General features: G+C 39.5%; 1 protein-coding gene across 3 annotated transcripts in view; it reads right to left on the bottom strand.

Moving 5' to 3' along the window:
* LGR5 (leucine rich repeat containing G protein-coupled receptor 5) overlaps positions 1–13,671 on the bottom strand; it is a 135,193-nt gene that overhangs the window by 43,072 nt on the left and 78,450 nt on the right. For all 3 annotated transcript variants that reach the window (XM_044978737.1, XM_044978730.1, XM_044978746.1), the window contains exons 3-4: positions 9,853–9,924; positions 7,465–7,536 (exon numbers count right to left, since the gene is read on the bottom strand). In XM_044978737.1, coding sequence (XP_044834672.1) covers positions 7,465–7,536; positions 9,853–9,924 — 144 coding nt within the window. The remainder of the gene's footprint in view (positions 1–7,464; positions 7,537–9,852; positions 9,925–13,671) is intronic.

Below are 13,671 nucleotides of genomic sequence, written 5' to 3'. Positions count from 1 at the left end.
CAGAGATAGAGATCACACTACTGATGTGATTTGGGTCAAAATGGTCTAATTCTGTCAAATTTTACCCAAGATAATGCATGGAACCTATAAATATTTGGGGGACCTAACCTGAGAATGGTATTTAAGAAAATGTACAGTTTTTACAATACACATGTGCCAATGCAGACAAATGGCTAGAGCAGTGTTTCTCAAACTGGGGTCCACAGGTCCCACTGATTAGCTCATTGAGAATGGTATCTAAGAACACGTTCACTTCTTCACTTGCATAAATGTAGAGTCTGGAAGAATCACTGTGCACTCGAGGGGGTTTCTCTGCAGTCACTTTATGGAATTGACAGTACACATACCTTGACCACTGAGGGAAAAGAAATGTGTGATGCCAGGATTGCCAGTGTGTGGACTGTGGGTGATTCTTGCATCACAAGGTTGCAGAAGTTTGTGGGAGAGCCAGGGTCAAACCATGACATGGGGATTGCTGACTATTGACTGATTTGGGTGGAGATAGGTGGCCTGTGTTGGCATCTGAGTTTGCCCACTCTGCAACATCTAACCAGGGATTTAAGCGGCTGTGATCTGCCAGTCATTGTGGTGATTCACTTGGACGGAAATGATCTGGGCCTTAGGCCTAGTGTGCGGCTCATACAATGTACGAGAGCAGATCTGGACCACGTCAGAGATTTGTGTCTAGAAGCTGTGATAGTTTTCTCTTCTTTGGCTGAGTGTCCAAAGAATTGCTACAGTGACAATATGAAAACTATTAATACGTGTTGGAAGAACATAAATTAGGGAATTGGAAGGCTCATAGCTGACCAGAAAATGTGTACTGTATGGCATAGAAACATTACAGGCTGTTCTCAGGGGTACAGCCATTGGACCAGGGTCAGAGGATATTTCTCTTAAACATAAAACTGTCGTTATTGTGGAACAAAAACCCTGTCTGTGATTCTTCTCACTGGCTGTGCCACAAACTGCACATTCCATGTACCCACTAAAGGGACCAACAAAATCAGTTGCTTAATGGAGGTGGTTTTCCACTAAGGTGAAGCAGAACTACATTCAATGCGCCTGGATCTCTGATGCAATGCAATCTGGTCCTACAGTTGGCTGAACCTGCCCAGGGAGCATCCCCTAGAGTAACAGTGATCTTCCCGTGGCATGTAGCCAGCCTAAGGGTGCTCACATCAGTCTCCCTCCCTTCCGCTAGTGCATCAAAGAAAGGAGGGCTGGTTGGGATGGCCCTGTGCTAAGCGGATCCCTGTTTTATTCCAACCTCTTGTGACTGTCTGCAGCCCAGTGTAAGACAGAGTGATCCTTAGGCTGCTCTAACATTGCACTGGGGGGGCCAACCCAGCACAGACATGTGGCAGAATGAGGGGAATGCAAAAGTGATCTTTAAGACAGCTTTGCACGTACACAAATAAGCTTCACCTCATAGACTCATAGACTTTAAGGTCAGAAGGGACTATTATGATCATCTAGTCTGACCTCCTGCACAATGCTGGCCACAGAATCTCACCCACCCACTCCTGTAACAAACCCCTAACCTATGTCTGAGTTATTGAAGTCCTCAAATTGCGGTTTGAAGACCTCAAGCTGCAGAGATTCCTCCAGCAAGTGACCCGTGCCCCACGCTGCAGAGGAAGGCAAAAAACCTCCAGGACCTCTGCCAATCTTCCCTGGAGGAAAATTCCTTCCCGACCCCAAATATGGCAATCAGTTAAACCCTGAGCATGTGGGCAAGACTCGCTAGCCAGCACCAAGGAAAGAATTCTCTGTAGTAACTCAGATCCCACCCATCTAACATCCCATCACAGGCCATTGGGCATATTTACCTGCTAATAATCAAAGATCAATTGCCAAAATTAGGCTATCCCATCATACCATCCCCTCCATAAACTTGTCAAGCTTAGTCTTCAATTCAGCTGCACGCCAGGATCAGGCTCAATGTGAATGTAGACAACTTTTAAGACTGCATGTTTCCTAGGAAGGATGATTACTTTACAAGTTTCACTGATTATTATATAGTGATAATGTGTCATGGTATGATGAGGAATAAAGTTTAATCATCATTAGATTGGGATCCCTCCTGAGTGGCAACATGGGTAGAGCTTTTCGCATGAAAATTTTTCTTGTAGGAAAATGTGGCTTCATCTAAATAAACATTTTCACAAGAAAATGTTTATTTTTGACTAAATTTTCCAGTTTTGCATTTGAAGGAATAAAAAATTGAGTTGATATTTCTAAACAAAATTTCATTTTTTTTCCATTTCAAAATGCCAAATCAAACCTCTTTGGATTTTTTCCGTCTTTAAAATATTTCATTTTTTTTGTTCCAATTCAGAATGGAAACTAATTCTGAAATGTCAAAATATCTGGGGGGATGAAAATTCCATTTCCCATCCAACTCTAGCCACAAATGAATTATAGAAAAAATCCCAGATAATTTCCACTTAAACTTTTATGTGACATCAAACCTGATAATAATGTACCCTGTATATACCAAATAGATAAAAGACAAATAAAAACTATTTAAGAAATGCTTTGGGCAACTTAAAAAAAATCTTATTGAAACCTTACTGGTACTATTTTCATATCCTGCGTCCTGTAAAGTCAGGATGACTTACAACAATAAATTCAGGAGAGAAGTTTGTTCTGTTTAGTATAGGAACTATCTTTTTATCTTGATCCTCCTCCCACTGAAGACAATAGAAAAACTCCTGTTGAATTTTAGGGGAGCAGGAGTAAATGATCCATATTACCGGGAATGTGTTTCTTTGCTTGTTAATGTCCTTTATGAATAGTGAGCTATGGGCAAGAAAGCACTGCCTACTATGTCATTGATTTTTGGCTATTTCCATGGTGGCTGAGCAACCGTAAAGTTACTCATTAATAATGGTGTATAAACATGAGACTAAACAGAGCGTAAAGTTTCATCAAAGTTTCAGAACTTTGTATACAATGCTAAAATAATCAAAAAGTTTCTTCATTATGAATGTAAGATTTTCTTTCCTTTTAATTAATAACATTCATATAAGGAGGTCTGCAAATTCTTTAGTTGCACGTAAACATGTATATTATATCTTGCATTAACATTTGCAGAAACAATTCTTTTCTATTAAAATTTTCCACATCTAAAAATCTCTGGGGCATTAGAACATCTATGCTTATTCAACCCTGTTGAATACCTTTTTGACATCAAGGCAGATGGCAAGAATGGGGATGCCAGAGTCCTGAGCAGTATGCAAACAACTAAGAGCACCAGCTGATGCTCTGTTCTAAAGAAACTTCAGGGTGAATAAGGTAAGATTGCCAGCGTCACTTGTGTGCTGTCTAACACTACAGACAAATATCTTAGTCCTGGCATATCAGTGATAATGTTAGTTACATTTAGCCATGATACTTGAAAACAGATTTTCCTTTCTTGGGTGTAACAGAAATGAATGGCAATCTTATTGTTGGGATTAGTATTTCACATTATTTCCCTTCACTTCATACAGTACTTCAGATGAAAATGATAGTACGCTATAAGGCATGATTCTGTAGAATTCAGATGTGAATCCATTATGACTTGGGCACTTCCAGAATGAAAGTGCTTTGATTAGTTCCTTCAAACCCTCATGTGATACAGAAACACTGTGTTTCACGTAATCATTTGGCTCAAACCTAGGGTAGTTGATGCCTTTAGGAACTGTTGAACTAGTACATCCTCATACTTGACAAGGGAGCTAGAGTCCCTTGTAAAATTGACGAGGATTTTAATATCCTGAGTTTTAAGGATTGTTTTATTTTTATCTTTAATTAAAGAAATAAGGTGTGCATTCTCCATGACAGGTTAACAGTCTTACATTTTTCTCCCCAGATTTTTGTTGTTTAAGGTGAAATAAAGCATATCCTAGTTCTTCAGTATGTACAAACTATTTTGTGCGCTATTGTCAACATCTTATTTTCTAGGATTTTGTATTTTGTAAATATCTTGTGATGCCTGCAAAAATATATATATTTTGCAGGCATCACAAGATATTTACAAAATACAAAATCCTAGAAAATAAGCTCTGTGTGTGTGTGTATAGCATAGCATTTGGGAAAAGTGAATATTATGATGTGAATATTTGTAACTCAAATTTCAAAAGAACTAAGGCTGCTTCCAATAAGAATGAGGCCAAGTAAGAGAGCAAAGCAATGACTCAGAGCTGAATTGGAACCTCAGTGAAATTACAGGAAAACCTTAGTGCTGGTTTGGGATAATCACAATTTAGGCCCTGATCCTGAAAGCTGCTCTGCAGGGACAGCCTTCTGTGCGTCAACAGAACCGCACTGATTTTAGTGAGGCTGCACATGAACAGAGGACTCTGCCTAACGGAGCAGTACTTTTTCCAGCAAAGTAAGTCATAATCAGTTAAAGAATTAATTCATACAGTATGCAAGTACTGTGGACTGTACATTTTTAATCACCTCACTAAATAAAAGTCTATGGTAACTGAAAGATAAAGTGCCACCACCAGCAGGAAAGAAGATCTGCAGACGGCAACCGAGGCAATTCAGAGTTTAAACAGTAACAAATGCCAGTACCATCAGAAGTTGGATGAAAGTGTGGAAGAAATTGTTGCTTGATTCTCCAATACATTCATTCAATTTTGGGGATTAAAACATATCTATACACCAGAGGATGGAGGAAAAGACTGTCCTATAATGTATATTTTTATGCATAAATAAATCAATTGCTATTAAACTGGTGCTATGAGTAAGCAGGGAAAAGTTGTAGCTTTTTGTACTAATAAAATGAATTTAGCATTGTCACATGATCAGCTACACATCCTTTAAGGCAGCAATAGAATTAGCTTGGCTACCCACCCCTAAACATAATATTTTTAGGGTTAAAAAAAAAAAGGGATGAGAGTTGGCACCAACATTCAGCAGTTCACAACTACTCTAGCCTAAGGACTGGGTTAATGAGGCTCACACAAATCATGCCAGACTATAAAGTTAAACATAAATAAATACTAAACCTGGCTATCCTAAAGAAAACTTTGCTTTGGTAAAAGGTTTCTAAGAGCTTTTAACCTTTTAATTACTCTTTTGATAGAACTTCTGTTATTCCAAGGGTTTCAAAAAGTAATTCCTATTGTAAATCAGAAACCAAAGCAAGAGTCACCTTCTGAACAGAAAATTACTACACTCTCTGAAACAAGAAACTGAATCTCCGCACACCTTTATCTGACAGGCACAACCCAGTTGGAACAAACAAAAGAATCATGGTTTTCTTTTCCTCAGAGTTCACTCTTGCCAATGATTTTCTTTCAGCTGATAGTAGCTTTTCTGTACAAGCCCTTATCACTCCATCTTCTGTCTGCTACACAGCTGTTTAAAGTTCTTACTGGCCTCTGTCATTCTTTTTTTATTTTAATTCTGTCACCAGATACCAGTCTTTTACACAGACCACATAACCCTATGGTTTTCTTCTTCAGCTTCTTCCTTCCCACCTCAGGGAAAGACATTCTCAACAAAGAATGAGAGATACTGTCATTTTACTTAGAAACAGTGCTGAAAATTCCACAGTCTCTCTCAAAGCAACAAAAAAACCCTTGTTTGCCTGCCTTATCGTGTTTTAGCCCCGAATACCTATAGAATAATGAGATTTAGCAAGATATGATTTTTATGTTTAGAAGGGGGAAAAATCAAATGTAGTCATTAGACCAGAGTTTTCTCATGACTCGCACGAAAATCAAAGGAAAGAAGAATAACCTTAAAAGCATATGCTTGAGATATTTTATGCTGTCTCTGGTCAATAAAGAAAAAGGTCGCTGAAGGAAGTAACAATTATTAGATAACCAATTCTGAAGATTGCTTTACACTAGCATCTGTAATAAACTTTTTGAAAATAACAGAAGCCAAATGTTGTCCAAGACAGACATAAGAATGCATGGGCAATAATATTGCCCAGGATTATGTATATATAATTGAAAGTCACAGAGATGTCATTTTATGTTTGAAATCATTACAAAAAATTTCAGTTTTTTAAATTTTTTTGTCTGAATTTAGTGTATGCAAAAGATATTAGCTACACTGGAGTCTTCTCTTTATACACAGAACAAGGCTATAGCATAATCTGAGAGAGTTCAAGTATCAGAGGGGTAGCCGTGTTAGTCTGGATCTGTAAAAGCAACAAAGAATCCTGTGGCACCTTATAGACTAACAGACGTTTTGCAGCATGAGCTTTCGTGGGTGAATACCCACTTCTTCAGATGCAAGAAGTGGGTATTCACCCACGAAAGCTCATGCTGCAAAACGTCTGTTAGTCTATAAGGTGCCACAGGATTCTTTGTTGCTTTGAGAGAGTTCAAGTTTTTCCACAATACCCCCATCAATATTCTCAACTCTGACCTAAGCCAGTCTATAGCATAGTCTATATGTCCTCTGAGTCCTCATCCTCTCTGCAGACTCCCAGGGAAGTTGCTAATTAGTGCAAACTGTGGTAATGGTTTTTGTGACACTAAATATTTGAATTTTTCTAGTGCCTTCCACACGAGGACCTAAAAATTTTACAAAGATTAATTATGCTTCCACCACCCTTGTGAAGAGGATGGGCTTTACACCAATTCTGCAGATGGGAAAAACTGAAGCACTGAGAAGTTGCTGTCCGAATTTTCACATGTCCCCATATGTAAGGCACCTAAGATTTTGAGTGCCCAGTTCTGGCTATCTTGATGTCTTAAGTTCAGCACCCAAAATTAGTCAATACTTTTGAAACTTTAGACTCCAGTTCCTTGCCCAGGTCACAATGGATGTTTGCAGCTAATCTGGAAATAGAATGTTTATCTACTGACCCCCACTCCTGTGTTACCCACAAGACTATCCTTTCTTACTTGTCTACTGGGAACTACCGTAAGACAACTCATATCACTTCACACAAGCCACTAAACAGCCAGCTAATGGTAACTTTTGGTCTCTGGACCTGGGCAATAGTTCTGATAAAATGGAGGCTCACAGACAAGGCTAATATGGTACAGACAAATCATATAAGTGTGGGGACCTGTTTGCCTTGTGTGATTCAAGCATATTACACAAAAGGGAATTAAGTGTTTTCAGTGTTGTAAAACAAAAATTAATTACAATGTCATTTAGAGATTTAAAAATATATTAAAGGTGTTCTTCAGGAAACCTTAATGATGAGAAAGATCAGCAGTGTTCATGAAAGCAATTTCTATTTCCAATTATACTTGACCGAACAGTAAGTATCACAGTGCAGTGCATCTTTGCTCAGACTTTGAACCATCTTAAGGTACTGTAAAGCAACTGTCACATGAAGTCACTTCTGATGTTTAATTGAAGTATTGGTAGCTGAAAATGAATTCAAAGGGAGTTGGGAAGAAAATGTTGACCAAATATACTATTTGATAACAACATTACCTTATAAATTATACTACACTATATTACGTTGTTAATGTAACTATCGAGTATACTTACAGAGACTGAAGACTGCGCAAGTTCTGGAGTGCTTCAGTGGGAACCTGCTTTAACTGATTGTTCTGCAGCATTCTTCATTAAAATCCGGAAACAATGTAAGAAAAGGAAATTATTTTACTTTACATACTTTAGGTCAAATTTTGCTCTCTTTCACCCATGAAACTCCAGGAATGGGATTGTATGGGTATTATGAGGTGCAGATTTTGACCGTATCAAATTAAGATGTAATTTACACATCTAGCTAAAAACTACTAAACCACCTTTAAAACTCACATTTTGCATTCTTTCATTAGTGGATTTGTCTTCTCAAGGTGAGCAAATACCTGCAGCATGAACTAACTGTATTAATAGCAGGGCCGGCTCCAGGCACCAGCTTAGCAAGCAGGTGCTTGGGGCGGTCACTCCGGAGAGGGGCGGCACGTTCAGGTATTCGGCGGCAATTCAGCGGAGGGTCCCTCACTCCTGCTAGGAGCGAAGGACCTCCCGCTGAATTGCCGCAGATCGCGATCACGGCTTTTTTTTTTTTGTGGGGCGGCAAAACCCCTGGAGCCGGCCCTGATTAATAGTAGCATGCTAGCTAAGGGCTGGATTTTCAAAAGCATCAGAGGCAGTTCAGAATACAAAGTCTCACTAGCTTTCAATGGGACTTGTGCTCCTAACTCTTTTCAGGTGCTTATGAACCTGGCTCCCCCAAAAAACTCAAGTCCCTTCCTATTTCTTACTCTGACAAAATTTCAAAGGTAATGGACCACCTCCTGAGATTCTTACTCAAGAAAACAGCTATTACAACTAATTGGAATTTTTCTCAGTAAAGACTTTAAAATTTGAAAAGAATCCTGTGGCACCTTATAGACTAACAGACATTTTGCAGCATGAGCTTTCGTGGGTGAATGCCCACTTCTTCAGATGCAAGACGTGGGTATTCACCCACGAAAGCTCATGCTGCAAAACGTCTGTTAGTCTATAAGGTGCCACAGGATTCTTTGCTGCTTTTACAGATCCAGACTAACACGGCTACCCCTCTGATACTTTAAAATTTGACACAGTTTTAAAAATTTAAAAGTTTTGCCTGAGAAAAGATTATAGAATTTGGCTTGGTGGGATTAGTTTTTTCAAGTCTACAGAGGAAGTTGCTCCTTGTTGCACAAAAAAAGGCAATGACCTGAAAAACAATCCATTCTATCTGTCACATCGCCTTCTTCTCAGGGGCTGAAATGCACTTTTCATTTCTTTTGAATTTGATGAAACATTTGGGGCTAGGGCAGGAACAGAGAACTTCCAGAAAAAACCAAGAAGTGCCAAAGCCAGAGGTCTATGCCTGGGTAAACTCCCACTGTGCAAAAGGGCTTTGCCTGAGTAAAAATGAAGGACTCTATTGTGCTGTTAATGCCCAGCCAACCAGTAAGGGAAAGTGCGGAGGGGAGTGTGACCCACTCTCCTCTATGTCCAGCCAGAAGCTGAGCTGGTCACTGCAGAAGGGGTAGTGCGGCTTTGGCCCTGTTCCTTCTCGGTCCCCACTATCCCTTGGTAGCCCCAGAGCTCCCTGAGCCAAAGACTGCTATTGTGCCAACTCCTGAGTGGAAAGCGGTGAGAGAGTCCTTGTTACCTTCTCCCCACTTACACATCTTGCAGTGGCTGGGCATCTTCCTGAAGTGAATAGGATCTCTGGATTTGGCTGATACTGAATAGGTGGTTGGCATTTTATTCAAGGGGTAAATTTTGACATCCTTACCCAGGCAAAACTTCCCCTGAAGTTGAGTTAAGTAAATAGAGTGGGATTTGGCTCATAATCCTACTTCTACAACTTTTATTACGTGCAGTATTATACTTCTCAAATGCACAAGTTTTTAATAAAAAATAAACACAAAAAAGGCAGATAATATTCTTTAACTGGGTTTTTAATAGACCCCAGCTTATCCTGAACTGATTACACTCATGAGGATACAAGATTTAGATACGAACGGAGAGCTGTATTTAAATTATGCCTAGTTTGCAGTAATTAATCTATCCAGCTTGCCCCTCAAAAAGCTAAAAGAAAAATTATCCTCAATTTTATCCAACCATTAAAAAAGCCTCTGAAGCTTTTACACGTGAAGTCGGAACTTTTGTGGACAGTTAAACAATTAACTGGAACAATTTTTGTCTTTGATATTGTACAGTGACATTTAGTTGATGAGCAGGCTGTTTTAGAACTATCTGTGTTTAGGACATTTTCCATATGATAAAGCAAAGATATACAAATGTTAATATGTATCTTCATTCCATCTGAATTGCACAAATGGACTGATCAAAATATGCAATTTACTTGATCAAATCTTTACATGTTAATTAGTTTCCTGGAGCATTTAGGAAATCAGAAATATATCAACCACCACACAGTTTACTTACAGCACTTTAAGACTGAAAAGGCCAGCAAATGCTCCCCTGGGAATGTATGTCAAGCCATTTCCTGCAAGACGTCTGCAGGGTTTAAAAAAAAAAAAAGAAAAAAAAAAGGGGGGGGGGTAAATACATTTCTCTTCATGTGGAATTAATTTGGTTGTTAAAAAGCAACATGAGTATGTTTGAACCACTGATGCCAAAGGCAGTTGTTTAGGAGCCTTGTTTTGTCATCATTAATATACTGTTAAAAAAAATCCTGTAACTGTGTATTCAATTTACTGGCAGCTGGCCTGCAGAGACAAATGCACTTTCACTATAAATCAAGTTTATGGTTTACAATGCATATCTAATTGTTCATACTGTTCTTTTTAAAGAATAAACAATGTCTAATACTAAAATATAAATAGGCTGACTACCAGAGGTATTATGGAACATTCTAGCTCATATTTTTAGAACTGTGCATGCATAATTTGTGTTCATTTTAATGCAATTGTGCACACAATCACAGTACATGCACACATTAATGATCATGGCTCATTTACAATTGTGCACACAATCACAGTACATGCACACATTAATGATCATGGCTCATTTACCATGACTGCACATGAAGTAATGGGACATGCATCTTTTCCCCAGGCACACGTTCATAAAAATGTGGCCCTCAATGTAATTGCTAAAATTTCTTACAATACTTTCCATTTCTATAGCACCTTCCCTTTTGTGTGTGTGTGTGTGTGTGTGTATGCTGTCTTACAAACTTAAATAAATAAACATCACAAATGCATTTGTTAGGTCTGCTATTTTTCCAGAAGGAGATGCATTCTTCAGGATGTGCAGAAGAAAGATATCCCATATTTGATGTGAAATAATGGATCTATCATTCATACATGGCCCCCTGCAATATGATGTCTGAGTATCTCATCATTTTTAAAGTATTTATCCCCACAACATCCCTGAGAGGTAAAAAGTACAGCTGGGCAACTGAGCCTTAAGATAGGCTAAGTATCTTGTCCGATATCACACACTGAGTTTTGGGGGGGAAGCAGGCATTTGAACACAGCTCTTCAAAGACTCAAGCTAGAGTCCTAACCCACTGGGCCACCCTTCCCCTCAACAGAGTAGGTAAAAGAGAACACTGTAACAAGGACTTGACCAATGTTGCAATAAAACTCCATACCAAAGACTCCCATCCAAAAAGGCTCTGCTGAGGTTCATACTTTCTGCGTGAAGTGGAATATTCCCTGTGGTAAAGCTTTAATTGGAAAACCACACCTGTTCAACAGCTCCTGAATAAGGATCCCAGCTGTTCAGAGGAGGGAGGGGACAGTTAGTGAAAGATGGGCCATGCCTATTTCATTGGAACACTATGCACCTTTACGGTTGCATTTCAGTAGGATAGTACTTATTTTTCCAGATTCAGACCCTCATTAGACCTTTTTGTGGCAAATTGTACATTTAGTGTCTTGCACTATTTTGAAGTGTAGTAGCTTAAAATCATTTTTTGAAACAAACAAAAACGTTTGGGATTATAATTCTATTAATATACATTTGTGCCTATTTGGAGGAAATTAAGGGTGAGTTTAGCTGCTTTTTGGAATATATTTGAGTTGATTCTAATTGGCCCAAGATTTTCTCGGTCAAAGTTCTTTTTTTGCAGAATTCTCTCTGGGAGAAAATGTACCAGAGTAATTTGTCATTTTTCATACAAAGACTTCACGGCCAGCAGAATGAATATTTTAGTCTAATTTGACTTCCTAAGACAACAAACTTCACCTAGTAATTTCTGCATCAGGACCATGATTTTTAGAAGAACATCTAGCCCTGACTTAAAAACAGCATGGGAGAAAGAATCTACCACATCCCTAGGTAATTTTTTTCAATGATTAATTATCCTCACAGTTAAAAATGTGTACCTGTTTCTAGTCTGAATTTGTCTAACTTCAGCTTCCAACCACGAGATCACATGATACTTTTGTTCTTTTAGCTCAGTGGTGGGCAGCCTGCGGGCCGCACACAGCCCGTCAGGGTAATCTACTGGTGGGCCGCGAGACCGTTTGTTTACATTGACCGTCTGCAGGCACGGCCACCTGCAGCTTCCAGTGGCTGCGGTTCACTGTTCGCCACCCCTGTGGCGCTTCCCGCAGCTCCCATTGGCCAGGAACAGTGAACTGTGGCCACTGGGAGCTGTGGGCAGCCGTGCCTGCGGACGGTCAATGTAAACCAGCTGTCTTGTGGCCCGCCAGTGGATTACCCTGACAGGCCGTGTGCAGCCCGCGAGGCACAGGTTGCCCACCACTGTTCTAGATTAAACAGCCCTCAGTATAGAAATATCTTCCTCATAAAGGAAGCTCCTTGTAGAGCCTGATCAAGTAACCTCTTAACTGTGATAAATTAAATAGATTGGGCTTCTTTAGGCTCTCACTGTACAGCAGGTTTTCCAATCATCAAATAATTTTTGTAGCTCTCTTCTGAACCATTTCCAGTTTGTCAACTTCCTTTCTGAAGTGTGGACACGAGAAGTGGACTCAGGATTGTATTAATGGTCTCACTAATGCTGTATACAGAGATAATACCACTTCCCTATTCCACCCCTGCTTCTGCAGCGAAGGATCACATTCATCTTATTTGCTATAACATCAGATGGGGAGCTCATATTCAACTGGTTATCTACCATAACCCCTAAATATTTTTCAAAGTCACTGCTTTCCAGAGGAGATACAGTCCTTCCTCTTATAATTGTGGTCTACATTCATTGTGCCTAAATGTGTATCCTTGCATTTGGTGGTGTTAAAATACATGTTTGTTCAAATGAGTATACCTTTCCAAGCAATCCAGATCAGTTTGCATAATTGTCCCCATCATTATTTACCATTCCACTAATTTTTGTGTCCTCTGCAAACTTTACCAGCAATTATTTTATATTTTCTTTCAGATTATTGTTACAGATGTAGAAAAGCATTGGGTCAAGAATAGATCCCTCCAGAATCCCAATAGAAAGATTCCCCCATTGCTTGAGGATTCTCCATTTAGAATTACTTTTTGAGATCTATCAGTTAACCAGTTTTAATCCATTTGATATGGGATGCACTGATTATGTATAGAGCTATTTTTAATCAGAATGTCACATGGGACCAACAGACGTGTTAAGATTATTATGTCAGCACAGTTACTTTTATCAAGCAAACCTGTGATCACAGCGGTATAGTATATCAAGGTTGTTGGACAGTACTTATTTTTCATAAAAAGATGTTGATTGGAATTAATTATATTACCATCTTCTAATTTTTTACTGATTGTGTCTATACCAGCCTTTCCATGATTTTGCCATGGACTGATGTCAGGCTAACCGACCTACAGTTTCCCAGGTCATCCCATTTATCCTTTTTAAATTTTGGCAAAACATTAGCTTTTTTTCCAGTCCTCTGGAACTTTCCCAGTGTTCCAAGATTTGTTTAAAATCAACAATACTGGTTTAGTGAGATCCTTGGCCAATTCTTTTAACACTCTTGGGTGAAAGTTATCTGGTCACTTCTGTAGGGCACACTGCAAATTTGGTTGCTCTATTCTTGACAAGTTTTTTTAATGCTATCATGTGTTTTTCTACCTGCTATTCCCATCTGTAGTGAGTCGGTGTGGCTCCCCTCTTGCCCAGCAGAGGGAGCACCGGTACAGACACCCAAGTGGGCGGAGCTACCGCCACCTGTTCCTGCCCCCCGGAAGTCAAGGGGCGGGACAGGAAGTATAAAAGCCGGCCGCCAAAGCTCAGTCAGAGCCCAGCCACCGCCGGGAGCAGACGTGCCGGCGGGAGCTCCTGACTGGGAA

Source organism: Mauremys mutica, chromosome 1 (genome assembly GCF_020497125.1).
Source record: "Mauremys mutica isolate MM-2020 ecotype Southern chromosome 1, ASM2049712v1, whole genome shotgun sequence".
NCBI classification, from domain to species: domain Eukaryota; kingdom Metazoa; phylum Chordata; order Testudines; family Geoemydidae; genus Mauremys; species Mauremys mutica.
Note: the sequence above shows the minus strand (reverse complement) of the source record. Positions and strands in the feature narration are given on the sequence as shown.